General features: G+C 40.5%; 1 protein-coding gene across 1 annotated transcript in view; it reads right to left on the bottom strand.

The window, feature by feature from the left end:
• The window catches only part of LOC126092059 (exportin-2), a 171,711-nt gene that overhangs the window by 97,463 nt on the left and 48,065 nt on the right, over window positions 1–26,183 (bottom strand). Inside the window, exons 4-5 of the mRNA XM_049907465.1 lie at window positions 25,489–25,634; window positions 24,774–24,881 (exon numbers count right to left, since the gene is read on the bottom strand). Of these exons, the coding sequence (XP_049763422.1) occupies window positions 24,774–24,881; window positions 25,489–25,634 (254 nt within the window). The remainder of the gene's footprint in view (window positions 1–24,773; window positions 24,882–25,488; window positions 25,635–26,183) is intronic.

Raw genomic sequence — 26,183 nt, 5'->3', positions numbered from 1 at the left:
GCTAGCAACCCCGAATGGCAAGCGTTGGTATTGATAGAGGCTGAAAGGCGTGTTAAGGACAAGAAACTGCCGGGAAGCAGCGTCGAGAGGAAGTTGATGATAAGCTTCCGACAGGTCAATTTTAGAGAAATACTGGCCTCCAGCAAGTTTAGTGAACAGTTCTTCAGGACGGGGCACAAGGTAAGTGTCGATGAGGCATTGAGCATTTACAGTGGCTTTGAAATCGCCACAGAGACGAATATCACCATTTGGCTTAGCAACGACGACGACAGGAGAGGACCACTCACTGGAAGTGACAGGAAGCAAGACCCCTGAAGTAGTGAAGACGATCCAACTCCCGTTTTACCCGATCACAAAGGGCCACAGGAATGGGCCGAGCCCGAAAAAACTTAGGCCGAGCAGTGGGTCTGAGCGTTATATGAGCTTCAAAGTCGTTTGCACGGCCTAACCCAGGAGAAAAAAGGGACGAAAATGTCGTCGACAAGGAATCCAGTTGAGCATAAGGAATAGCATCAGAGACAATATTGACAGAGTCATCTATGGAGAACCCAAAAATGCGAAAGGCATCGGAACAAAAAAGATTTTCCGCATTGCTCTGGTCAACCACAAATATGGGAACAGTGCGAACGATGGATTTGTAAGATACCTCAGCATTAAACTGTCCCAAGAGAGAAATCTTCTGTTTATTGTATGTCCGTAATTGCCGAGTGACAGGTGACAGGAGTGGAGAACCCAACTGAAGATACGTCTGAGAATTAATTATAGTGGCAGCAGAACCGGTATCCACTTGCATGCGAACATCTCAACCAAGGATTTGGACAGTGAGGAATAACTTCCCCGAAAGGGAAGAAGTGCAATTGACAGACAACACAGAATCAGAATCAGCGTCATGTTCACGAACATCATGTATGCGGTCGGATTTGCAAACGGAAGACACATGACCTTTCTTTTTGCAATTGTGACACACAGCCCAACGTTGGGGACAATCCTCGCATGAATGTTTCGTAAAACACCGCGGACATGAAGTAAGTTGCCGGGGGTTTTGCTGCAGTTTCTTAGCGGGTTGTTTACGGCCAGGCCAAGGCTGCGCGTGGGAGCGCACTGCGGCCACGTCGGCCGGCGGGGACGCGCCGCACGCGTCGTCAACAGCGCACAGAGGTTGTATTTCCCCAACATCACCCCACGCCTCTATTTGCGCCCCAGCGGCACGAGAAATTTCAAAAGACTGCGCAGTGGAGAGAACTTCATCTAGAGTCGGATTCGCCAACTGAAGGGCATGTTGCCAAACTTCTTTATCGGGCGCCGACCAGATAATAGCATCCCGTACCATGGGATCGGATTAGGATTCTTTGTGAACATCAGTAACAAATTGACACTTTCGACTGAGGCCGTGAAGTTCAGCAGCCCAAGCGCGATAGGATTGATGTGGCTGTTTGTGACAACGATAAAAGGCAGCACGAGAGGCTACCACATGCGTTTGCTTTTGAAAATAGACAGACAGAAGTGAGCACATTTCAGCAAAGGAGAAAGACGCACGATCCTTCAAAGGAGCCAAATGCGACAACAACCGATACATTTGAGGTGAAATCCAGGAAACTTACATGGTTGTTCGTCCATGACATGAAATTCCAAGAAGTGCTGTCGAAGAATGTGGTGTCACCACCAGCCACCACATTTGCTAGGTGGTAGCTTTTAAATCGGCCGCAGTCCGCTAGTATACGTCGGACCCGCGTGTCGCCACTATCAGTGATTGCAGACCGAGCGCCGCCACACGGCAGGTCTAGAGAGACGTCCTGGCACTCGCGCCAGTTGTACAGCCGACGTTGATAGCCATGGTTCACTGAGAATTACGCTCTCATTTGCCGAGACGATAGTTAGCATAGCCTTCAGCTCCGTCAATTGCTACGACCTAGCAAGGCGCCATTTATCTTTTGCTGGTTATCTTATACAGTCTGTACCGTCAGACCTATGTTCTCCAATTATGGAATAAAGTTAAGTATTCTACCAGTTACCTCCTGTTTGTTAGTCTTATTTCTCTGACCTGTTCCAGACCTCACGACCGTTTGCATGAGCTTTAACAGCGTGCATTTCAGCCTCCTCAAGAAACACGGTGTTGGCACTTATGTCAACACCTCAAAGACGTTTTTCATAATCAGACCAGTCTTCCGCCGTCTCGTCGTAAGGAGGAAAAGGAGGTATAGCCAACAACAAGAAACGCCCCGCATTTGACGCCGCAACGAAATCGCGAATCGCCGCTGTTAGAAGCGTTTGCTGTTCAAGTTTGCAATAGTTGCTCGACAGTAGCCGTGGAACCCTGTGGGTCAATGGTGAAAAGGAAAACTCCACTACCTCGTTGCCAATTGTTATAACGTCAAGTTTAACACATATATTTCAGTACGACACAAGTCACAGAGTAAGTTGACAAGCAAGACATGTGTACACGTTAGCAATCGAATGAGCACTGAGTCCCAGTCTAGCGGCCGCCGCTCGGCTGGCCGCTTAGGTGGCACAGCTGCTGCATGGCTGGTGGACAGCTCCGCACGTAGAGGACGCACGTAATTGTGTGGCGGCGCTTTGAATGATCGACGGGTCACAACACTAAGTCATGTAATGGTACCACAGAACATACTGCTTCTGACAAAAGCTTAATGTTCCCCGGAGACTCACATTCTTGCATGCAGATTCCCTTCCACTAACAAACTCAGTGATCCAGCTGTGAACACCCTTTTGTACTGGAGCTCCTTGACCATACACCAAAGTTAAACTATTATGAATATCTGTTGTTTCGACTCCTTGCTTCTCCAAAAACCTTGTAGTCCACCTTTGTCCATGATAGTTGCCTTCCATCTTGTCCACAATTTTCCATACTTAACAACAAACAAGTGCTGTTCTTTCACTATACAGTGTTAATAACTGCCATTTAATGTCTATGTATGGTATGAGAATCAGTTGACTGTCTTATGACAGGATGCACCTACAGTTTGAGTAGTATTTGTAAAATAATGCAATTGTAAATCATTTCCGAATGTCCCTTACACGTGTCAAGCAGGCGATGAAGAGATAGGGAAAATATATGAGGGTACTGAACATGTAATTCAGTACATAAAGGGAGACAGAAATGTAACAATCATGAGTGACTGGAACACTGTGTTTGAGGAAGGAACAGAAGACAGAGTTACAGGAGAATATGGACTTGGTAGTAGGAATGAGAGAGGAGAAAGACTATCTGTGTTCTGCACTAAAGTCAGATGCTAAATGTGAATATACTGTTCAAAAATCACAAGAGGAAAAGGACAGGACTATTTCGAAAAGGCTTGGGAACATGGAAAGATTCCAGATCGATTACACCATGGTCAAACAGATGTTCCAAAATCTGATATAGGATTGGAAGGCATCCCCAGGAGAAGATACAAACTCAGACCACAAATATGTAACGAGGAAGAGCAAACTGAAATAAAAGAGAATCATCAACTGGAAAAATCAGCGTGGAAAGAAGTAAGGTACTGAAGCACTGAGAAATGATGAGGTGCATTTGAAGTTCTCTAAGACTGAAAACACTGCAATAATGAATACCACCACATGCAGGTCAGTTGTAGAGGAATTGACAACTCTAAAAAGGGTTATAGACAAAAATAAGTACAAAGGAGGTAACAGCAAACCAAAATGTTCTTCAAACCAATTGTGATAGGTAATATCCAATATGTAAAAGAGCCAAGAGGGAAAAATAAAAGTGGAAGTCCAAGAATGAAACATTTGAATTAAAAGGGTGTAACGATGTACGCAGTCTTTTGCCCTTACTATTCAATCTCTTCATCAAAAAAGCAATTAAATGATATTGCAGATAACATTCACTATGGACACTGCCTATCCTTTGAAACAGAGGAAGAATTGCAGGACATGTTGAATGGAATGAACAGTGTAACAAGCACACACACCATCACAAGCTTAGCTATAAACTTGACATCAAAAGTTGGGACTATGGAGCAGATGAAGTGAAGGAATTTTGCTAACTTGGAAGCAATGTAATGAACGATGGATGAAGCAAGGAGAGTATGAAGATCACGCTATAGCTCGTGACAGGGTTGATGGCCTCTGTCCCAGGGATGCACGGTACACAGCTACCCAATTAGTGCTTAGTCATTTTCCATATCCTGTACTCGACAAATCTCCCTCACATTTGACCTTCTACCATGATTCACATGTGCAGACCTACGATTCACTGATTTCTGTGGTTTTGTGTCTATTCTATGCTTTCTGTGATAATGTATGACACACCTAGACAGCACCAACTGTTTCACAAACAGGCAAGAGAACTTATTTTTGAAGTGTACTCATTCTTCAAATCTGAGGCAGATTCAAGTGAGCCTGTCTGCATGTTCGCCACTGCAGCAGCTGTGGCGATACTGGTGTACAAACTGTCAGGCGAATTTCTAAAGAAGCCAAGCTGTCTCAGCAGGCAACTGGAAATGTGAGAATTCTGTTTACAGAGAAGAAACATAGCATGCCAAAATCAGTAACCGGAATCGACAAATTTGATCAAGATGTTTTACATTGAAAGGTTTTAGAACAAAGTGGTTAAAATAAATTAGCAACCAGTTGCAACCCAAAGGTTTATTTAGCCCTTGACCTAGATTTAGATATTTACAAAAATATATTCTTCAGGAGAAGAGGGCCTTCTTACATCACATGGTTGTGAATTACATTAGCTGAACCTGAGCAGCTCTTGTCATATGTATTCGCCCACTGGTAAATGCTCTTGTCTACATATAATTATATAAGGAGTCCAAAGAATAAAATATTTGCATAACATAAATATTCACCATGCAACAGACAAAGGCCTACCTGTGCAATTAGTACGTGTTGAGAAAAACGGATGTTGACTTGATAAATAATGTAAATGATTACTTCTTCCACAGCTTCTTCACTTTGTCTTTGTGACATGTTTTGATCTTTGTGACATGTCCTGAAATTTTTATTTGCAATTAGTTTGGAAGAGTGTTTTCCAAAAAGGTATTCTTTTTGCTTTATTTAGTCCTGGAATTGTGAGTATTCCCCAACAACCTAAGTCCACCATTAAGCTAAGTGCCTTATTTTCAGCTGAAGAAGTTTTCTGGGCAATTCGTCCTAATCCACTGACTAATATTAATTTATAAACTAATAACATATCTACTGCAAGAGTATTACATACATACTGGTGTTACTAAACTAAAGCTGTTTTCTGTTATGTGAACTCATTGGTAAAAAATCTACATATAGCCAAATTTAAATAGCAGCTATGCTGACACTAGAACTACAACAGAGTTTCTGACATTCCTAAAACAGTGGAAACGGGTCATTTTGACTCCACAAAAAATATTTTCATATTTAACTTAAACAAGTACTTTTGTCTGAGTGTATTCTAATCCATACTTTTTTTTGTAATCGCAATAATTATTTACCACAGTAATTAATAATTACTTAGTTATTTCAACAACAAAATTTCTTACAAATTTATTGTTGCTAATGCTAACAAGTTTCCTAAACTGTAGATTTTCATTTATTAACTATTTGTAAAACCTTCTAAACAGATTTAGTATATTTAGTCTATATTACTCTTGCATGTATTCTGCACACGGCTTTGTATTACTTTTCACTCAAGCCACTGCAATCTGCTAAGCGCACTTAGCACAGATGATTTTTGTGTTATGCACACAGTTTTCACACACAATTTTGTGGCACTTCACACAGTTTTCACTGGTCTTGTTGTCTTTGCAGGGGATGATTTGGCACTTCCTCTGCTTCCTATGTGAATTCAGTCCTGTATCCTCTTTCTTTGCCTGATGTTCTTGCTCTTTCATTCCCTTGAGTTCAGCTGTTGGCTGAAATATGAACTACTTCCTTTCCATTTTCTTGTTCGTTACTATGTTGTAGATGGCCCATGCATTTACTGCTGCCACGCCCTAGATGTTGTAGAGCACATGTATTAGCAATCTCCCACATGCAACCTTTGTAGTATATTTACAGGTCATTTGACCAATCACATCCACTACATACTTTGTTGCATTGTACAATGTTATGGTTTACAGTTTCTTCTTTCCTTCCTTACTTATTGCTACTTCTCCATGCAGTGTAAACAAAAGAACAACATTTTTATTTTTCTTCCCTCGGTTTTCAATCATGGTGCAGTCCGTGTTGCCACTATGGTGCACAATGGTGGCGGAGTGTATTTCAGCATTGGACTTTCTTACTTCACCAGGATTTCAAGACAGATCTTGTTCATTGTACCAACTAATGAATTTTCTGGTTTCCTTAGAAAGTTGAAGAACTATGAAGAGGTTGTCTGTCATCACATTTCTTCCTTTATTTACACATAGCTCCATGAGACACAGAACGACATATTGCCCAAGTGGTTGCTTCTTTTTATCCTTTTTTTTTTCTTCCTTAGTTGTCACATTGACAGCCAACCACAATTTCAGACCATATTTGTCTGGTTTGTTGGCCATTAACTGAGTGAACCTGCATTTTGTTTTGCTTCGTAAATAGTTGCTCATCAATGGTTATATTTCATCCAAGGTGTTTAGAACGAATACTGTTTACAATTAACTTTCTCCAAATTTCAGATGCAAGGGCAGATTTGTTGGTTGCCAGGTGGTCAGCTCAAGTTGATTTTTCATCAAAACAGAGAAATCCGTGAAACACCTGAAATCTGTCCCTTGGAATACTGTTCTTGACAAAAGTAGACCCCCAAGAGTGTGACCAGAGATATCCAGACACACCTTTTGTACAAATGACACCCCAGGCGTACATAATGGCTATCAGTTTCTCCAGTTCCTCAAGTGACACAGTCCAGCCACTGTTTTTTAGTACTTTTTGAGCATTTCATTTGTGTATTTCTTCAAGAGATGTAGCGCTGCTTTGTCAAAAATAACACAAGAGGCACTAGTGAGAGTCATCTACTCGTTGGCAACCATAAACAGTTGGACTTCCTCTCTCCTTCGGACCTCCACCCAAAAGATGAAAAATTGGCAATCTCCCACACAGTCCCATCCCTAGAAACCATCTTTGTAGATGCTTCAAACTGTGCCTTCTGTGATAAAAAAGGTGATGACTGACATAAATCAGCATGTAAATCCTCTCCCACTAATCGCTTCTCGGTCACAATGTCTTCACCTTTACTTGTCTCAGGTACATAATCATAATCATCATCATCATCATCATCATCATCATCATCATCGTCATCATCACCAGCCTGTGACTGAAAGAGTGGTTTGCAGAAAATGACTGTTACCTGAATGACATGATATAAATTGTGGTAAATTTGAATTTACACATTTCAAGTTGCAACAGTGAGCAGCAAATACTCTGTGTGATTGCTGACTGTTGCCACTTCATTGTTGGATAATTTACATATATTCAAGAAGAGAAATTACAGTGGGGTCAAACTGATTCCTTCCGGCATTCTAAGTACATCAAACAGAATGTAAAAGAAAATATAAGTATTTTGTAAATCGTAATACATCATCGTAAAGAGGAGAAAAAGTTTGGAAAAGTCATACAACTTCATTAATGAAGTAAATAAATAGAATATGGCAATGAAAGAAAAAAAGTATGACAGGGGTCATTTTGACAACTTTCACCATTCTAGCGTTAATACTCTCCCCCACAAAACACTAAACACGGACAAGCTGGGGTGGCTTGCATGCATCCAAAATACACACAGCTGAACCAAAGAGGCAACCACAACAGGAGGAGAGAAAAGTGGTTCCCTGAAGAGGGGCAATAGCTTTTTCAGTGGGTGCAGGGACAACTGTCTGGATGATTGACTGATATGGCCTTTCAAAATTTGTCGAACAGGCGACTATTTTACCTCCAGAACATTTTACCCAAAATGATGCCATCATTCATTACACTGTACAGCAGAGCTACATGTCCTTGGGGAAAAATAACAGCTGTAGTTCCACTTGCTTTCAACCATTTGCAGCATCAGCACAGCAAGGTTATGTGACTAAGTAGACTTCCCCAGCGTATTAACAGATCAAATTCTTGTTGGATCTTCAACCGGATCAAACTGTCATCTGCACACAATATTTCCGCAGTCCACCTGGCCGCCACCATCAAGTGAGAAAAGCTAATCCACTCTCACCGATAACTGACTCAAACTGTGAAATGACGGAACCTATATAGGCAGACAAAATATGAAACTGCATGCACTAAAGTAACGCTAAACTGCTAGATCATTGCTGTGGTCTCCAGGTGGAAGAAGAGTTGCAGCACCTCCATTGGTGAATACTGTCCAAAAACAATATATTGTTAAAAATTATTACTCATAGCCAGCCAGTTCACATGCCATTGTTTCTTCATATCTGATAAAACAGGATTCCAAGTTTTACTTACCGGGTATTCATTATCACGGTAAGTGATATTATGTGTTAATCTGATTTCAACAGATTCTTTTAAAACACAATCCCAGTAACGTAAAGTGTTTGCAACCACTTGTGTTCATTGCACAGCATCCTATGTCCCTTTGTAAGACAGTGCTCAGCCACCACAGATGTGTCACGTTATAATAATCGTATATGGCGATGATGTTCAACATCTGTCATTGACGGTACGAATAGTTTTACCAATGTATATTTTATTGCATTCACACAGAATTTTGTAAACGTTATGCTTCCTTAAACCTAAATTATCCGTAACAGAGCCAATAAGTGCTCTAATCTTCAAAACCCTACCTATCTTGGCAGACACGTTCCCAGTGTGTGGAAGGAATGCCACACAGAGTTAAAAGTGTCTTCAGCTCGTTTCGGTCCTGGTCCAAACTCAGAAGCACTTTAAATCTATCTGTCCATATAACCCTTATGATTAAACATGTCCTTAACATGTTGCAGCTCTTGTGGTAAATTCTCAGCATCCAAGTTAGCGAAAGCTGTTTTAAGCAAGGTCCGTAGGACTCCTATACGTTGAAACGGTGGGCGACAGCTGATAGCAAGTAAATACCTATCAGTATGTGTCAGTTTCCTATAAACTCTGTGTCCAAGAGTTCAGTCATCTTTTTTATAAACCACTACATCCAAAAAGGGTAATGTCCCCTTCTTTTCAATTTCCATAGTGAATTTGATAATAGGATGAAGACAATTGAAATGGTCCAGTAACTGGTGCAAAGAACCTATTCCACATCACCAATCAAGAAACATATGATCAACATTCCTCAAAAAACAAGTAGGCTTCACAAAACATGTTTTCAGGTCATATCTTCAAGTCCTCCATGAAAAGATTAGTGACCATGGGAGATAAAGGACTCCCCATGGCCACACCATCAGTCTGTTCAAAATATTTGTCACTGAATAAAAAATAGGTGGACTAACACATACCAATAGGTATTTACATGCTACCAGCTGTCATCCACCATTTCAACGTACAGGAGTCCTATGGACCTTGGTCAAAAGAGCATGTGCTATCTCAGATGCTGAGAGAATGTCACAAGAGCTGCAACAGCTTAAGTGTGTTTTTAATCGCAATGGCTACACAGACAGTCAGATTCGACATTCTTTTGAGTCCGGACCACTACCTAAATCAGCTGAAGACACTTTCAGTTCCGTGGGTTTCGTTCCACATGCTGGGAATGTGTCTGCCAAGATAGGTAGAGTTTTGAAGAAACATGAAATCAGATGTGTATTCTGTCCACCACTTAAGATTAGAGCACTCCTTGGCTCCGTTATGGACAATTTTGGTTAGAGAAATCCTGGCATTTACAAAATACCATGTGAGTGCAGTAAAATACACACTGGCCAAACTATATGTACCATCAATGACAGATGTTGTTGATCATCATCGCCATATGTGATTATTACAACTCGATAAATCTGTGGTGGCTGAGCACTGTCTTACAGAGGGACATAGGACACAATGAGACACAAATGCTTCGCGTTACTGGGACTATGTTTTACAAGAATCTGTCTAAATCATACTAACAGATAATATTGTTAGCCATGATAATGGACACAAGATAAGTAAAACTTAGGATTCTGTTTTATCATATAAGAAACAATATCATCTGAATTGGCTGGCTATGAGTAATAATTTTTAACGATATATCGTTTTTCGACAGTATTCACCACTGGCAGCACTGCAGCTCTTCTTGTGCCAGAGGGCTGCAGCAACAATTCAGCACTTGTGCATTACTTTAGCACAGGCGATTTCATATTTTCATTGTACATAAAGGTTCTGTTGTTTCACAGTTTGAACAGTTATCGGCGAGAGCGGACTAGCTTTTCTCACCTAATGATGGTGTCCAGGTGGCCCACAGAAATACTGTATGCAGATGACACTTTGATCCTGCTGAAGACCCGACAATAATTTGATCTGTTAATACGCCGGAAAAGTCTACTTAGCCACAAATCCTCACTGTGCTGGTACTTTTTATTTATTTGAGATACATATTCCATAGATCCAGTATAGCATGATTACACATGGATGTGGAACAAGTCAAAGCAGATACAATATAGATATCATACAGTACAATACATACTGGTATATTACACATGATAGATGAATGATTCAAAACTGGTACAATACAGCAATATAATAGAGATAATAAACAATACAAAAATACAACAGTGGTAAAAAACAATACAGAGACAATGACAAAGGAAATAATCTGAATTACTACTCAAATTATTTATCTCTGCTGAAGAATCATCTTAAGAGTAGAAATATTTTTCCAGTAGGAATTCCTTTATTTTTTTTTTTAATAGTGTTTTATTTTCTTTTAGACACTTTATATTATTCGGGAGTGCGTTAAAGATTTTTGTACTTGTGTACTTTACCCCTTTTTGTACCAGAGAGAGATTTTTCCGTTCACCTTTCTGTCTTGTGTTATAATGATGGTATGACTTATTTGTTTCATATTCAGAGGAATTGAGAAGTGTGAAAGCCATGAGTGAGATGAGATACTGTGAGGTAGTGGTTAATATACCCAACTGTTTAAAAAGACTGTGACATGAGGTTCTTGGAGGAACACTACATATAATTCAGACTACTTTTTTCTGGCTTACAAAAATTTTTTTTGAAAGTGGTGAGCTCCCCCAAAAGATTATTCCATAGCACTTCACTGAATGGAAGTAGCCAAAATATGCAGACACTGATACATTGATGTCTCCAATTTTGGCGATTATTTGGATGGCAAATGTTGCTGAGCTAAGGTTTTTTAGTGTTTGCTGTATGTGGAATTCCTAGCTGAGCCGGTTATCTATTTGAATGCCTAGGAACTTTGTGCACTGAATGCTCTGTAACTGTTGGCTCTCGTGTGCAATGTTAATCTCTTCTGGGCTTATGTAACTGGACTGGAACTCCATGTAATTTGTTTTACTGAGGTTTATTGCTAGAGAATTTGCTGTGAACCAGTTCAGAGCATTTGGAAGTGCTTGGTTGGCATTTAACTCGACGTCAGTGGAGGTTTTGCTGGCTGTCACTATACTTGTGTCATCTGCAAACACTGTGATATTGCTAGCACTGTTTGAGGACAGGGGTAGGTCATTAATATGTACATAATAAATAGGAGGGGACCAAGGACTGACTCTTGTGGAACTCCGTGATGTACTGTTCTCCAGTGAGACTCTACCTCTCCTACTTGAAGATTGTTAACACCTAATACTATTTTTTGTTGTCTGTCTACTAGATATGATCTGAGCCAGTTACCCATTTGTCCACGGATTCCATATTGGGATGCTTTCCCTAAAAATATTCTGTGATCGACACAGTCGAAAGCCTTAGTCAGGTCACAGAATATGCCAATGGGTAATTTTTTCTTGTCAAGGCATTCTAAAACGTTATTTGTAAGTGCGTAAATTGCTTCGGTTGTAGATATACCTAATCTGAAACCAAATTGTTGTTTACTAATTAGTGCTAATTCTTCAAGGTGATTGACAATCCTGACGTATATCAATTTTTCAAAGACTTAAGAAAATGCTGTTACAAGAGAGGCAGGATGATAGTTGGAAACATCTGTGGGATCACCTTTTTTGTAGAGGGGCTTCTCTGTAACATACTTCATTCTGTCAGGGAAGATACCTTGATTTAGAGAGGAATTGAATATATGAGCTAGAACATTAGAGAGTTGATTACAGCTGGCTTTTAGTAGTTTGCTGGAAATACTGTCTACACCCGATGAATTTTTACTTTTTAGAGACGCTATGGTTTTTCTTACTTCTTGTACGGTTATGGGGGCCATACCTATCATGTCTATAGACTTAGGGAAAAGTTCTTTCAAGAGTTTTTATTGCTTTTTCTGAAGAGCCTTTTCATGCTGTTTTCTCAGCAACAGTTAAAAAGTGCTCATTAAAGATTTTAGCTACAATATATTGATTTTGAACTAGCTTACCTTCATTGTTAAGAGCAATATTTTGGGTCTTGTTGGGGTAATTTCCACCAGTCCTATTTCGTATCACTTCCCATATAGTTTTGATTTTATTAGTGGAGTTATTAATTTTTGAGCACAGATGCATAGTTTTTGATTTCTGAATGACTTTGTTCAATATTTTACAGTATTTTTTATAGTTATTTAAAAGGTTAGGGTCATCTGATTTTTTTTTTGCAAGAAATCCAAACTCCAGTGGTAATCCAAGGCTTGTTGGTGGATTTTTTAGTATGGGTTTTATATATTCTTTTTGGGAAGGTACTTTCAAATATTAGAGCCACTTCATTACTGAAAAGGTTGTATTTGGAATTAGCATTTTCTCCATTATGTACTGCACCCCAGTCTACGTTTTGGAGACGTGATTTAAAGATCTCAATAGTTTCATCAGAACATTTCCTAGTAATTTTCCAGTTGGGACCACTATTAATCTCACAAATACTTGAGTTGTTAAGGGTGAGTCTTTGTCCATCATGGTCAGAGAGACCATTCAGGACTTTCTACAATGAAATTTTTACTCTACAGTGGAGTGTGCGCTGATATGAAACTTCCTGCCAGATTAAAACTGTGTGCCGGGTCGAGACTCGAACTCGGGACCTTTGCCTTTCGCGGGCAAGTGCTCTATCATCTAAGCTACCCAAGCACGACTCGCGACCCATCCTCACAGCTTTAATTCTGCCAGTACCTCGCCTCCTACCTTCCAAACTTCACAGAAACTCTCCTGCAAACCTTGCAGAACTAGCACTCCTAGAGGAAAGGATATTGCGGAGACATGGCTTAGCCACAGACTGGGGGATGTTTATAGAATGAAATTTGGTCCCGAGTTCGAGTCTTGGCCCGGCACACAGTTTTAATCTGCCAGGAAGTTTCATATCAGCGCACACTCCACTGTAGAGTGAAAATTTCGGCAGGACTGCCGTGAACAGAGATTCTGTTCTTCCTGCCACCTCAGTTCACTAATTTCCACTATATCTAATGTCAACCTAGCCATTTTCCTTCTTAAATTCTGTAACACACATATGCAGTTAAGGGGTATAATATTCACCACTCTGACTTCTATAATGATATTTTTGTTTTTAAGTCATCCTCTTGCAAACTCCTTGCTCAGAGATCCAAATGGGGTACTATTTTACCTCCAGAATATTTTATCCAAGAGGATGCCATCATTAATTAAACCACACAGTTGCGCTACTTGTCCTCAGGGAAAAATAATGGCTGTAGTTTCCCCCTGCTTTCAGTCATTTGCAGTCATCGAACAAGATGGTGGCGATTGAGAAGTTTAGTGAATTTGTGCCTCCAGCCATTTTGAATTTTCAAATTTCCAGCATCAATAGCAAGTTTCAAGTATAGTGCCATGCAAAAATCCACAGTGAAAAATCATCTAGATCTAACTGTAAGTGTGTAACATGTGAAGTCCATCCTGACAAAGCAAAACTAGTTGAAACTATTAATTCATTGCAAGAAATTGTGCACAGATCCTTGGCAGAAAACAAAGTGTTAGCTGATGATAGACTCAAATGTCTTGAAAATGAGCTCAGAAAACTAAATACCGCCGAGCAGTGCGTAAGTGAATTCGACAGAAATAAAGTGCACACAGCCATTTCAAGTATTCCAACACATTCTGGGTGTACCGGTAACGCTAACCATAGTGCAATCATTTCATCATCTTTAGTAATAAATTCTCCTGCTGTGCTTCAAAAAATGGTAGGCCTATCTACAAAAGATCAAATCGTGCACCATCTGAAAGAAAACTCTGTTATTAAGCAAAATGTGGAACCTCGCCAGCCAAAACCATCACTCGTAAACAGAAGCAAGGTAAGTTCTGATGTTGCACACAATGATGGTTTGCATGCTGTTAAAGCTTTAAATTCTGCTCTAAACTACCTAAATGACTCAAACGTCATTGTTCTCGATACTCCACACAGGTATGACTTGCCTCAATTCTTGTGTGTTAACAGGGCAGTAGCATATACAAACAGTCAATATGCAGAAATTTGCAATTGTTATGCAAATGTACAAATGGTCAATGTGCAAAATTTTAGTAATGAACTTTACACCACTCACGGCCTTCACCTCAATTGGTGCAGAACAGGGCAGTAGCATATACAAACAGTCAATAACTTGAATAAATGGATAGTGAAGAATACCAAACCCACTCTGTCAACTGATATTTCTTTTTTAGGGTCTGACTATTTACCATCAAAACATATGTAGCCTGAGCAACAAGATTAGGGAACTCTTAATTAATATCCAGGAGCCACAAGGTATAGATTGTGCCCATGTTCTGTGCTTTAATGAGCACCATGTTATGTCAGATATTGAAAAACTTGCTACAGATAATTACTGCTTAGCAACATCTTACTGTAGAAAATTTATAGAAAAAGATGGAGTAGCGATCTATGTCAGAAACAGCATCATGTGTAGAGTAATTAATGTGCTGAATTTTTGTATAGATCAACAGTTTGAAGTGTGTGCCATAGAGCTGGCTTTAAATAATTCTTATATAGCAGGGCACCTTCAGGTAACTTTAGCATTTTTTCTGAAACAGTAAGATGCACTCTTAATATACATATTCAAACTCAGTAGAGATGTCATAGTTGCAGCACAAGACAAATGTTCAACACACAGCTTTATAATGCAAAATTACAGTTGGGAAAGTTGCTTCATAGACTAGAATATGAGCACATAACCAAAAAAGTCAGAATGTTGAGTGTTTATGGAAAAAGTTTAAGGCAATCGCAAAATGCATTTTAGATAGGTATGTGCCGAGTAAAACTGTGAGCGACGGGAAAAACCCACCGTGGTTCAACAACAAAGTTAGGAAACTACTGTGAAAGCAAAGAGAGCTTCACTGCAAGTTTAAACGCAGCCAAAACCTCTCAGACAAATAGAAGCTAAACGATGTCAAAATTATCGTAAGGAGGGCTATGCGTGAAGCATTCAATGAATTCGAAAGTAAAATTCTATGTACCGACTTGACAGAAAATCTTAGGAAGTTCTGGTCTTACGTTAAATCAGTAAGTGTATTGAAACAGCATATCCAGACACTCTGGGATGATAATGGCATTGAAATAGAGGACGACACACATAAAGCTGAAATACTACACACCTTTTTCCAAAGCTGTTTCACAGAGGAAGACCACACTGCAGTTCCTTCTCTAAATCCTCGCGCAAACGAAAAAATGGCTGACATTGAAATAAGAGTCCAAGGATAGATAAGCAAATGAAATCACTCAACAGGGGAAAGTCCACTGGACCTGACGGGACACCAATTCCATTCTACATCTATATCCATACTCCGCAAGCCACCTGACGGTGTGTGGCGGAGGGTACCTTGAGTATCTCTATCTGTTCTCCCTTCTATTCCAGTCTCGTATTGTTCGTGGAAAGAAAGATTGTCGGTATGCCTCTGTGTGGGCTCTAATTGCTCTGATTTTATCCTCATGGTCTCTTCGCGAGATATATGTAGGAGGGAGCAATATAGGGCTTGACTCCTCGGTGAAGGTATGTTCTCGAAACCTCAACAAAAGCCTGTACCGAGTTACTGAGTGTCTCTCCTACAGTGTCTTCCACTGGAGTTTATCTATCATCTCCATAACGCTATCACGATTACTAAATGATCCTGTAACGAAGTACACTGCTCTCCGTTGGATCTTCTCTATCTCTTCTTTCAACCCTATATGGTACGGATCCCACACTGCTGAGCAGTATTCAAGCAGTGGGCGAACAAGCGTACTGTAACCTACTTCCTTTGTTTTCAGATTGCATTTCCTTAGGATTCTTCCAATGAATCTCAGTCTGGCATCTGCTTTACCGACAATCAACTTTATATGATCATTCCATTTTAAATCACTCCTAATGCTTACTCCCAGATAATTTATGGAATTAACTGCTTCCAGTTGGGGACCTGCTATATTGTAGCTAAATGATAAGGGATCTTTCTTTCTATGTATTTGCAGCACATTACACTCGTCTACATTGAGATTCAATTGCCATTCCCTGCACCATGTGTTAATTCGCTGCAGATCCTCCTGCATTTCAGTACAATTTTCCATTGTTACAACCTCTCTATGTAATACAGCATCATCAGCAAAAAGCCTCAGTGAACTTCCGATGTCATCCACAAGGTCATTTATGTATATTGTGAATAGCAACGGTCCTATGACACTCCCCTGCGGCACACCTGAAATCAATCTTACTTCGGAAGACTTCTCTCCATTGAGAATGACTTGCTGCGTTCTGTTATGTAGGAACTAATCAATCCAATCATACAATTGGTCTGATAGTACATATGCTTTTACTTTGTTCATTAAACGACTGGGGGGCTGTATCGAACACCTTGCAGAAGTCAAGAAACATGGCATCTACCTGGGAACCCATGTCTATGGCCCTCTGAGTCTCGTGGACGAATAGCGCAAGCTGGGTTTCACACGATCGTCTTTTTCGAAACCCATGCTGATTCCTACAGAGTAGATTTCTAGTCCCCAGAAAAGTCATTATACTCAAACATAATACGTGTTCCTAAATTCTACAACTGATCGACGTTAGAGATATAGGTCTATAGTTCTGCACATCTGTTCAATGTCCCTTCTTGAAAACGAGGATGACCTGTGCCCTTTTCCAATCCTTTGGAACGCTACGCATAATATGGTGGGGAAATCTACTCGAAATATTTTCCAAATTATCCTTCAGGTGCTCAGCCACAACAGCTGCTGAGCCAGGGGGCCTATAGAGACATCCAATTACCATGTCTGAATCTGCTTTAACCGTGACCTTCACCCAAATTTTTTCACATTTCGGATCTCGTCAATTTCCTTCGATACTATTGCACTTCTTATTGCTATAAACATGCCTCCCCTTCACTGTCCAGCCTGTCTCTGTGGTAAACATTCCAATCTGAGTTTAGAATTTCATTACTGTTTACATCTGGTTTCAGCCAGCTTTCTGTCCCTAGTACTATGTGGGTATTGTGACCGTTTATTAATGAGAGCAGTTCTGGGACCTTTCTATAGACGCTGCTGCAGTTTACTACTAGCAAATTAATATTGTTATTCCCAGTTGCATTTTGCCTACTCCTACCTTGCCGCATCTCAGGAGGCATCTTGTCGGGCCTAGGGAGGGAATTCTCTAACCTAAAAAAACCCACATGTGCACTCCACACGTACTCCGCTACCCTTGTAGCCACTTCCTCCGTGTGGTGCATGCCTGACCTATTCAGGGGGACCCTACATTTCTCCACCCGATAGCGGAGGTCGAGAAATTTGCACCCCAGATCTCCGCAGAATCGTCTGAGCCTCTGGTTTAAGCCTTCCACTCGGCTCCAAACCAGAGGACCGCAATCGGTTCTGGGAACGATACTACAAATAGTTAGCTCAGATTCCACCCTGCGAGCGAGATTTTCCGCCTTCACCAACTCCGCCAACCGCCTGTATGAACTGAAGATGACCTCTGAACCCAGACGGCAGAAGTCATTGGTGCCGACATGAGCAACAATTTGCAGTCGGGTGCACCCAGTGCTCTCTATCGGCGCCGGCAGGGCCTCCTCCACATCTCGGATGAGACCCCCGGCAAGCAGACAGAGTGAACACTGGCCTTCTTCCCCGACCTTTCCGCTATTCCCCTAAGGGGCTCCATTACCCGCCTAACATTGGAGCTCCCAATCACTAATAAACCCCTCCCCCCATACGCCTGCTCAGACCTTGCTGAAGGAGCGGCCACATGTCCACTCACAGGCAGAGCGGGCGATGCCACAGGGCCAGCCTCCACATTGACCCTCCGCCTCGTGCGCCGCGAACGTCTCTGAACCCGCCACTCCCCTTGCGGAGAGGGTGGCCCAACCGCACCCGATACCCGCGAAGATGTCTCGACAGCAGGGACAGTGGGTGAAGCATGTAACACCTGGGGTGTACCACGCGACTCACCAAACTCCCCACTGCCGAACACTCCGAGGCAGCAGCCTGAAGACGGCTGACCACGGCCATCAACATGTTCAGCTGTTCGCGAACAGTGGCCAGCTCCTCCTGCGTCTGTACACAGCAGTCACACATCCTATCCATCCTAAGAAATCAATTTACAGTAGAGAGTTAATCAACTTTTAACTACACAGCTAATTCACTAAAGGCGGCTGATAGATGACTTAACTGTGGTTACGAGACACTTCTTGTAGAAAACAATGAAAATATCACTACCTGTCTCTGGACTGTATTCAAAACAAACACTAGCACTACTGGCACTGTGACTCACTAAAGGGACTCACTCTGACTGTATTCAAAACAAACACGAAATCTATGGAACACTTTTAGTAGCACTTGACAATTAAAGCTTCCTAAAAGCAAAAACATATGGTAGAAGAAGCGACAAGTAAGAAAAATACAGTTAATACTTAAATTAACGTAGCTCGCTGCACAGCAGACGTGACGTAGACGGCAGTTACGACAACACTGACTCTACACAGAGTACGCGAAAGAACTTGCCCCCCTTCTAACAGCCGTGTAACGCAAGTCTCTAGAGGAACAGAAGGTTCCAAATGATTGGAGAAGAGCACAGATAGTTCCAGTTTTCAAGAAGGGTCATCAAGCAGAAGCACAAAACTATAGGCCTATATCTCTGACATCGAACTGTTGTAGAATTTTAGAACATGTTTTTTGCTCGCGTATCATGTCATTTCTGGAAACCCAGAATCTACTCTGTAGGAATCAGCATGGATTCCGGAAACAGCAATCGTGTGAGACCCAACTCATTTTATTTGTTCATGACACCCAGAAAATATTAGATACAGGCTCCCAGGTAGACGCCACAGCCCTTGACTTCCAGAAGGCGTCTGATACAGTTCCGCACTGTCGCCTGATAAACAAAGTAAGAGCCTACAGAATATCAGACCAGCTGTGTGGCTGGATTGAAGAGTTTTTAGCAAACAGAACACAGCATGTTGTTATCAATGGAGAGACGTCTACAGACGTTAAAGTAACCTCTGGCATGCCACAGGGGAGTGTTATGGGTCCATTGCTTTTCACACTATATGTAAATGACCTAGTAGATAGTGTCGGAAGTTCCATGCGGCTTTTCGCGGATGATGCTGTAGTACACAGAGAAGTTGCAGCATTAGAAAATTGCACCGAAATGCAGGAAGATCTGCAGGGGATAGGCACTTGGTGCAGGGAGTGGCAACTGACCCTTAACACAGACAAATGTAATGTATTGCAAATACATAGAAAAAAGGGTCCTTTATTGTATGATTATATGATAGCGGAACAAACACTGGTAGCAGTTACTTCTGTAAAATATCTGGGAGTATGCGTACGGAACGATTTGAAGTGGAATGATCATATAAAATTAATTGTTGGTAAGGCGGGTGCCAGGTTGAGAGTCATTGGGAGAGTCCTTAGAAAATGTAGTCCATCAACAAAGGAGGTGGCTTACAAAACACTCCTTCAACCTATACTTGAGTATTGCTCATCAGTGTGGGATCCGTACCAGCGGCGCGTTTCATCACAGGACAATAGACCCAAAAAACACATAGCAGAAATAGAAAACAAAAAATATCTCGCATCAGCAATAGACACCCACCTGCATGAACAAAACACCATGTTAACAACACAAATATCTGCATCTTACACACCCAACCTAAAGGCAAATAACTAGACATCCTTGAAACATTCCAAACATACAAACACCAAAGAAAACCATTTGAATCCATCTTAAATGACAAAAATGACAACATTTACAATAGCATCATCTCTGTTTTCACCAACAGCCTATGTTATTAAATTTGCAATGCACACAAACACACACATCACCTGCCTTAATATTTCCCAGAAATATGTAGTTGTGTTACCATGACATCCCCCAAATGTACAATGGACTGGGCTCATTTACAAAAATACCATCACACCAACAGCTTGTACCCCCTCTCAGTTTGAAACAATACGTACGGCACAAACAATGCATTACCCCAACCTTTATAGTTATTACATGTACCAGATATAATCTTCAGAATCCCCTGCTTTGGAAAGTTTGCTCTCATCCAATCACTCCTTCCACACTCTCTCTCTTCTCTCTTTCTCTCCCTCCACCTCCAGCCATTCATCACTATCTCTGAATCGCAACCAAAATTGTTGTATATGTATAATTTTACCACTGTTGCCAAGATAATTATTGTGCTTAAAGTTTGCAAAATGTCACCTGATTATATAAATGAGTATGAAATTTAAGCTATATAAACTTGACAAAATCGGATTTATATATCATCTGAAATATTCATTCCAACACATATTCTTTGTACTTTGTGATAATATTTCTCTTTTGCTATATGCTTCTTGCACCTAATAGTTTCCAGATGCCATCTTTGATCACAAAATATGACAGTATGTGTTACAACAGTGAAAGGAACCTGTGACTACTGGAGTTATTCTATTTTACTTATTTTTTCTGTTATATATAAGTGTAGTTTTTAGTATTTAAAAACATCTTAAGAAATAGCATTTTATTTCTCCACTACACATAGCCCCAAGTTCCTCCAAAAATCTTAACACAATGCAAACATATGCCCTACTAGCAAATGTAAATCCACCTGATGTAGGTTCAAGACTTAGAAACGTATCGTGGAGATAAGCCACATAGCACATAGCACCACCCAGGGCATGTGTAACTTTAGAATGTTAAAGTCAAAATACCTCCCCATGAACCATGGACCTTGCCGTTGGTGGGGAGGCTCGCGTGCCTCAGCGATACAGAAAGCCGTACCGTAGGTACAACCACAACGGAGGGTATCTGTTGAGAGGCCAGACAAACGTGTGGTTCCTGAAGAGGGGCAGCAGCCTTTTCAGTAGTTGCAAGGGCAACAGTCTGGATGACTGACTGATCTGGCCTTGTAACAATAACCAAAACAGCCTTGCTGTGCTGGAACAGCGAACGGCTGAAAGCAAGGGGAAACTACGGCCGTAATTTTTCCCGAGGGCATGCAGCTTTACTGTATGATTAAATGATGATGGCGTCCTCTTGGGTAAAATATTCCGGAGGTAAAATAGTCCCCCATTCGGATCTCCGGGCGGGGACTACTCAAGAGGATGTCATTATCAGGAGAAAGAAGACTGGCGTTCTACGGATTGGAGCGCGGAATGTCAGATCCCTTAATCGAGCAGGTAGGTTAGAAAATTTGAAAAGGGAAATGGATAGGTTAAAGTTAGATATAGTGGGAATTAGTGAAGTTCGGTGGCAGGAGGAACAATACTTCTGGTCAGGTGACTACAGGCTTATAAACACAAAATCAAATAGGGGTAAAGCAGGAGTAAGTTTAATAATGAATAGGAAAATTGGAATGCGGGTAAGCTACTTCAAACAGCATAGTGAACGCATTATTGTGGCCAAGATAGATACAAAGCCTACACCTACTACAGTAGTACAAGTTTATATGCCAACTAGCTCTGCAGATGACAAAGAAATTGAAGAAATGTATGATGAAATAAAAGAAATTATTCAGATAGTGAAGGGAGACGAAAATTTAATAGTCATGGGTGACTGGAATTCGAGTGTAGGAAAAGGGAGAGAAGGAAACGTAGTAGGTGATTATGGATTGGGGCTAAGAAATTAAAGAGGAAGCCACCTGGTAGAATTTTGCACAGAGCACAACTTAATCATAGCTAATACTTGATTTAAGAACCATGAAAGAAGGTTGTATACATGGAAGAACCCTGGAGATACTAAAAGGTATCAGATAGATTATATAATGGTAACACAGAGATTTAGGAACCAGGTTTTAAATTGTAAGACATTTCCAGGGACAGATGGGGACTCTGACCACAATCTATTGGTTACGACCTGTAGATTAAAACTTAAGAAACTGCAAAAAGGTGGGAATTTAAGAAGATGGGACATGGATAAACTGACTAAACCAGAGGTTGTACAGAGTTTCAGGGAGAGCATAAGGGAACAATTGACAGCAGTGGGGGAAAGAAGTACAGCAGAAGAAGAATGGGTAGCTTTGAGGGATGAAGTAGTGAAGGCAACAGAGGATCAAGCAGGTAAAAAGACGAGGGCTAGTAGAAATCCTTGGATAACAGAACATATATTGAATTTAATTGATGAAAGGAGAAAATATAAAAATGCAGTAAATGAAGCATGCAAAAAGGAATACAAACGTCTCAAAAATGAGATCGACAGGAAGTGCAAAATGGCTAAGCAGGGATGGTTAGAGGACAAATGTAAGGATGTAGAGGCTTATCTCACTAGGGGTAAGATAGACACTGCCTACAGGAAAATTAAAGAGACCTTTGGAGATAAGAGAACCACTTGTATGAATATCAAGAGCTCAGATGGAAACCCAGCTCTAAGCAAAGAAGGGAAAGCAGAAAGATGGAAGGAGTATATAGAGGGTTTATACAACGGCGATGTACTTGAGAACAATATTATAGAAATGGAAGAGAATGTAGATGAAGATGAAATGGAAGATACGATACTGCGTAAAGAGTTTGACAGAGCACTGAAAGACCTGAGTCGAAACAAGGCCCCCGGAGTAGACAACATTCCATTGCAACTACTGACGGCCTTGGGAGAGCCAGTCCTGACAAAACTCTACCATCTGGTGAGCAAGATGTATGAAACAGGCGAAATACCCTCAGACTTCAAGAAGAATATAATAATTCCAATCCCAAAGAAAGCAGGTGTTGACAGATGTGAAAATTACCGAACTATCAGTTTAATAAGCCACAGCTGCAAAATACTAACACAAATTCTTTACAGACGAATGGAAAAACTAGTAGAAGCTGACCTCGGGGAAGATCAGTTTGGATTCCGTAGAAATACTGTAACACGTGAGGCAATACTGACCTTACGACTTATCTTACAAGAAAGATTAAGGAAAGGCAAACCTATGTTTCTAGCATTTGTAGACTTAGAGAAAGCTTATGACAATGTTAACTGGAATACTCTCTTTCAAATTCTACAGGTGGCAGGGGTAAAATACAGGGAGCAAAAGGCTATTTACAATTTGTACAGAAACCAGATGGCAGTTATACGAGTCGAGGGGCATGAAAGGGAAGCAGTGGTTGGGAAGGGAGTAAGACAGGGTTGTAGCCTCTCCCCGATGTTATTCAATCTGTATATTGAGCAAGCAGTAAAGGAAAGAAGAGATAAATTCGGAGTAGGTATTAAAATCCAAGGAGAAGAAATAAAAACTTTGAGGTTCACCGATGACATTGTAATTCTGTCAGAGACAGCAAAGGACTTGGAAGAGCAGTTGAACGGAATGGACAGTGTCTTGAAAGGAGGATATAAGATGAACATCAACAAAAGCAAAACGAGGATAATGGAATGTAGTCGAATTATGTCGGGTGATGCTGAGGGAATTAGATTAGGAAATCAGACACTTAAAGTAGTAAAGGAGTTTTGCTATTTGGGGAGCAAAATAACTGATGATGGTCGGAGTAGAGAGGATATAAAATGTAGACTGGCAATGGCAAGGAAAGCGTTTCTGAAGAAGAGAAGTTTGTTAATATCGAGTATAGATTTAAGTGTCAGGAAGTCGTTTCTGAAAGTATTTGTATGGAGTGTAGCCTTGTATGGAAGTGAAACACGGACGATAAATAGTTTGGACAAGAAGAGAATAGAAGCTTCCGAAATGTGGTGCTACAGAAGAATGCTAAAGATTAGATGGGTAGATCACATAACTAATGAGGAAGTATTGAATAGGATTGGGAAGAAGAGAAGTTTGTGGCACAACTTGACCAGAAGAAGGGATCGGTTGGTAGGACATGTTCTGAGGCATCAAGGGATCACCAATTTAGTATTGGAGGGCAGCGTGGAGGGTAAAAATCGTAGAGGGAGACCAAGAGATGAATACACTAAGCAGATTCAGAAGGATGTAGGTTGCAGTAGGTACTGGGAGATGAAGAAGCTTGCACAGGATAGAGTAGCATGGAGAGCTGCATCAAACCAGTCTCAGGACTGAAGACCACAACAACAACAACAACAACAACAACAACAACAACAAGTCAAAATAAGCAATACCTACATAATATTGTCACAACCACTCTGTACATTTTGCATTACTGTACAACAGTTTTATCTGCTCACTTAGAAAAACAATTGTGATAATGCTTAGCCCTGACATTCATAGAAATTAATTCCTAAGTCAGTGAGATCTCCAAATCTAAAACAGCCATTAAACTTAACCTATAGACCATATTTACATAATAGGCAGTACACTCAAGGGGATGATAAAAATATTTCTCCCACAAAACCTAATGGCACACAAAATTCAACAATTCCCAACACCATTTTGACCAGGGTTTGTACATTAAGCACGAGTTGCATATGTACCTCTGGGCTAAAATTAACATCTATCTGTATCCTAAACAAAACGTCTTAACCACAAAATGATACATACCTGGAAATTGAGAGAGTAGAAAACTTTACATATAATGACCAAGGAGCTGTAGATTACTTTCAAAGCTTCTGGATTGTTAGCATGCACAGTTCTTAGGTTCATTGTGGCCTTTAAAAAGACAAGAAAGGGCAACGGTCATGAAACAGGTAACATAGTGAGCAACGGTAATTGTAAAGAGAGTAGAACAACGACTAAAAATATCTTCTTACATCCATATTTAAATTGGATTATGGTGTGACACAGCAGGTATAAATTTTTATTAAAAATGAAACTCCTCCAGCTGTACTTAAGATTTTATATTTATTCGCTACTAGTTTCAACACTGCGTCAAAGCGATCTTCAGGCCCGTACACTTTGATGAAATCAACTGTGTGGGGCTGAGTACTAGAAGTCCATGATGAGACTTGTACGTGCTCCACATCGTGATGTGGAGCAATTACTGGTCTCACTGCGGACTTCTAGTACTCAGCCACACACAATTGATTTAATCAAAGTTACGGGCCTGAAGATAGCGTTGATGCAACGTCGAAACTTGTAGTCAACAAATATAAAATGTGAAGTACATCTGGAGGAGTTTCATTTTTAATAAAAACTAAAAATATATAACACTGTGAAAAGATGAATCCTATCTTTTCCAATGCACAAATGATCTAGCACATAATACAATCACTGGCAAGTGTTAATATATATTTTATAATGTAGAAAAGGTACCTACCACAAAAAGCTTTGTAAGTGGCTCAGCAAAATTGTCTAGGACTTCTTTGATTTCTGTCCATAGTTCCTGTGATTTAAATTCATGTCTGTATCTTTTGAACAATGAATGAGCTGTATGAAGGACACCATTGATGACATGGAAATCTCCTGAAACAAAAAAGTGGGACATTTCAATGTAAATTCTAAAGCCCTCTCAAATTAAGAGATATACATTGTCAGTTGTCATGTGTAGTCAGTAAAGAGAAGAAGATATTTTCTATTATCAATATAGTGTTAGAAATTGCAGTAACCTGAAGATAAGAGTGGACAAGAATGGTACACATTTGTAACAGCCATTCTAACACAAGCATAATTGATTTTTAATTAAATTATACTGCATGTAAAGAACATATTACATGAAGCAGAATAATGTGAGGAAAAACAAGTTGAGTGGATACAAGGAAGACTGGGACAATGGAAGAAATGAGCCCATAGCCAAGACTAACTTCACCTCATAAAAAGGGAAGACACAAAATAGCACTACGAGAGAGAGAGAGAGAGAGAGAGAGGGGGGGGGGGGCAGGGAGCAGTATTAGGGTGGGATGAGAAAAATCACACTGAGGAGCGTTTATTCAAAAGAATTGCACACCACATTTTTTTCTGTCTGTATGAAACATGACAACTTCGTTTCAAAGCTTTCATGAAGCAAATCCATGA

This window comes from Schistocerca cancellata, chromosome 7 (assembly GCF_023864275.1).
Source record: "Schistocerca cancellata isolate TAMUIC-IGC-003103 chromosome 7, iqSchCanc2.1, whole genome shotgun sequence".
Lineage (NCBI taxonomy): Eukaryota > Metazoa > Arthropoda > Insecta > Orthoptera > Acrididae > Schistocerca > Schistocerca cancellata.
The sequence above is the reverse complement of the archived record's forward strand: the minus strand, read 5'-3'. Positions and strand labels throughout refer to the sequence as shown.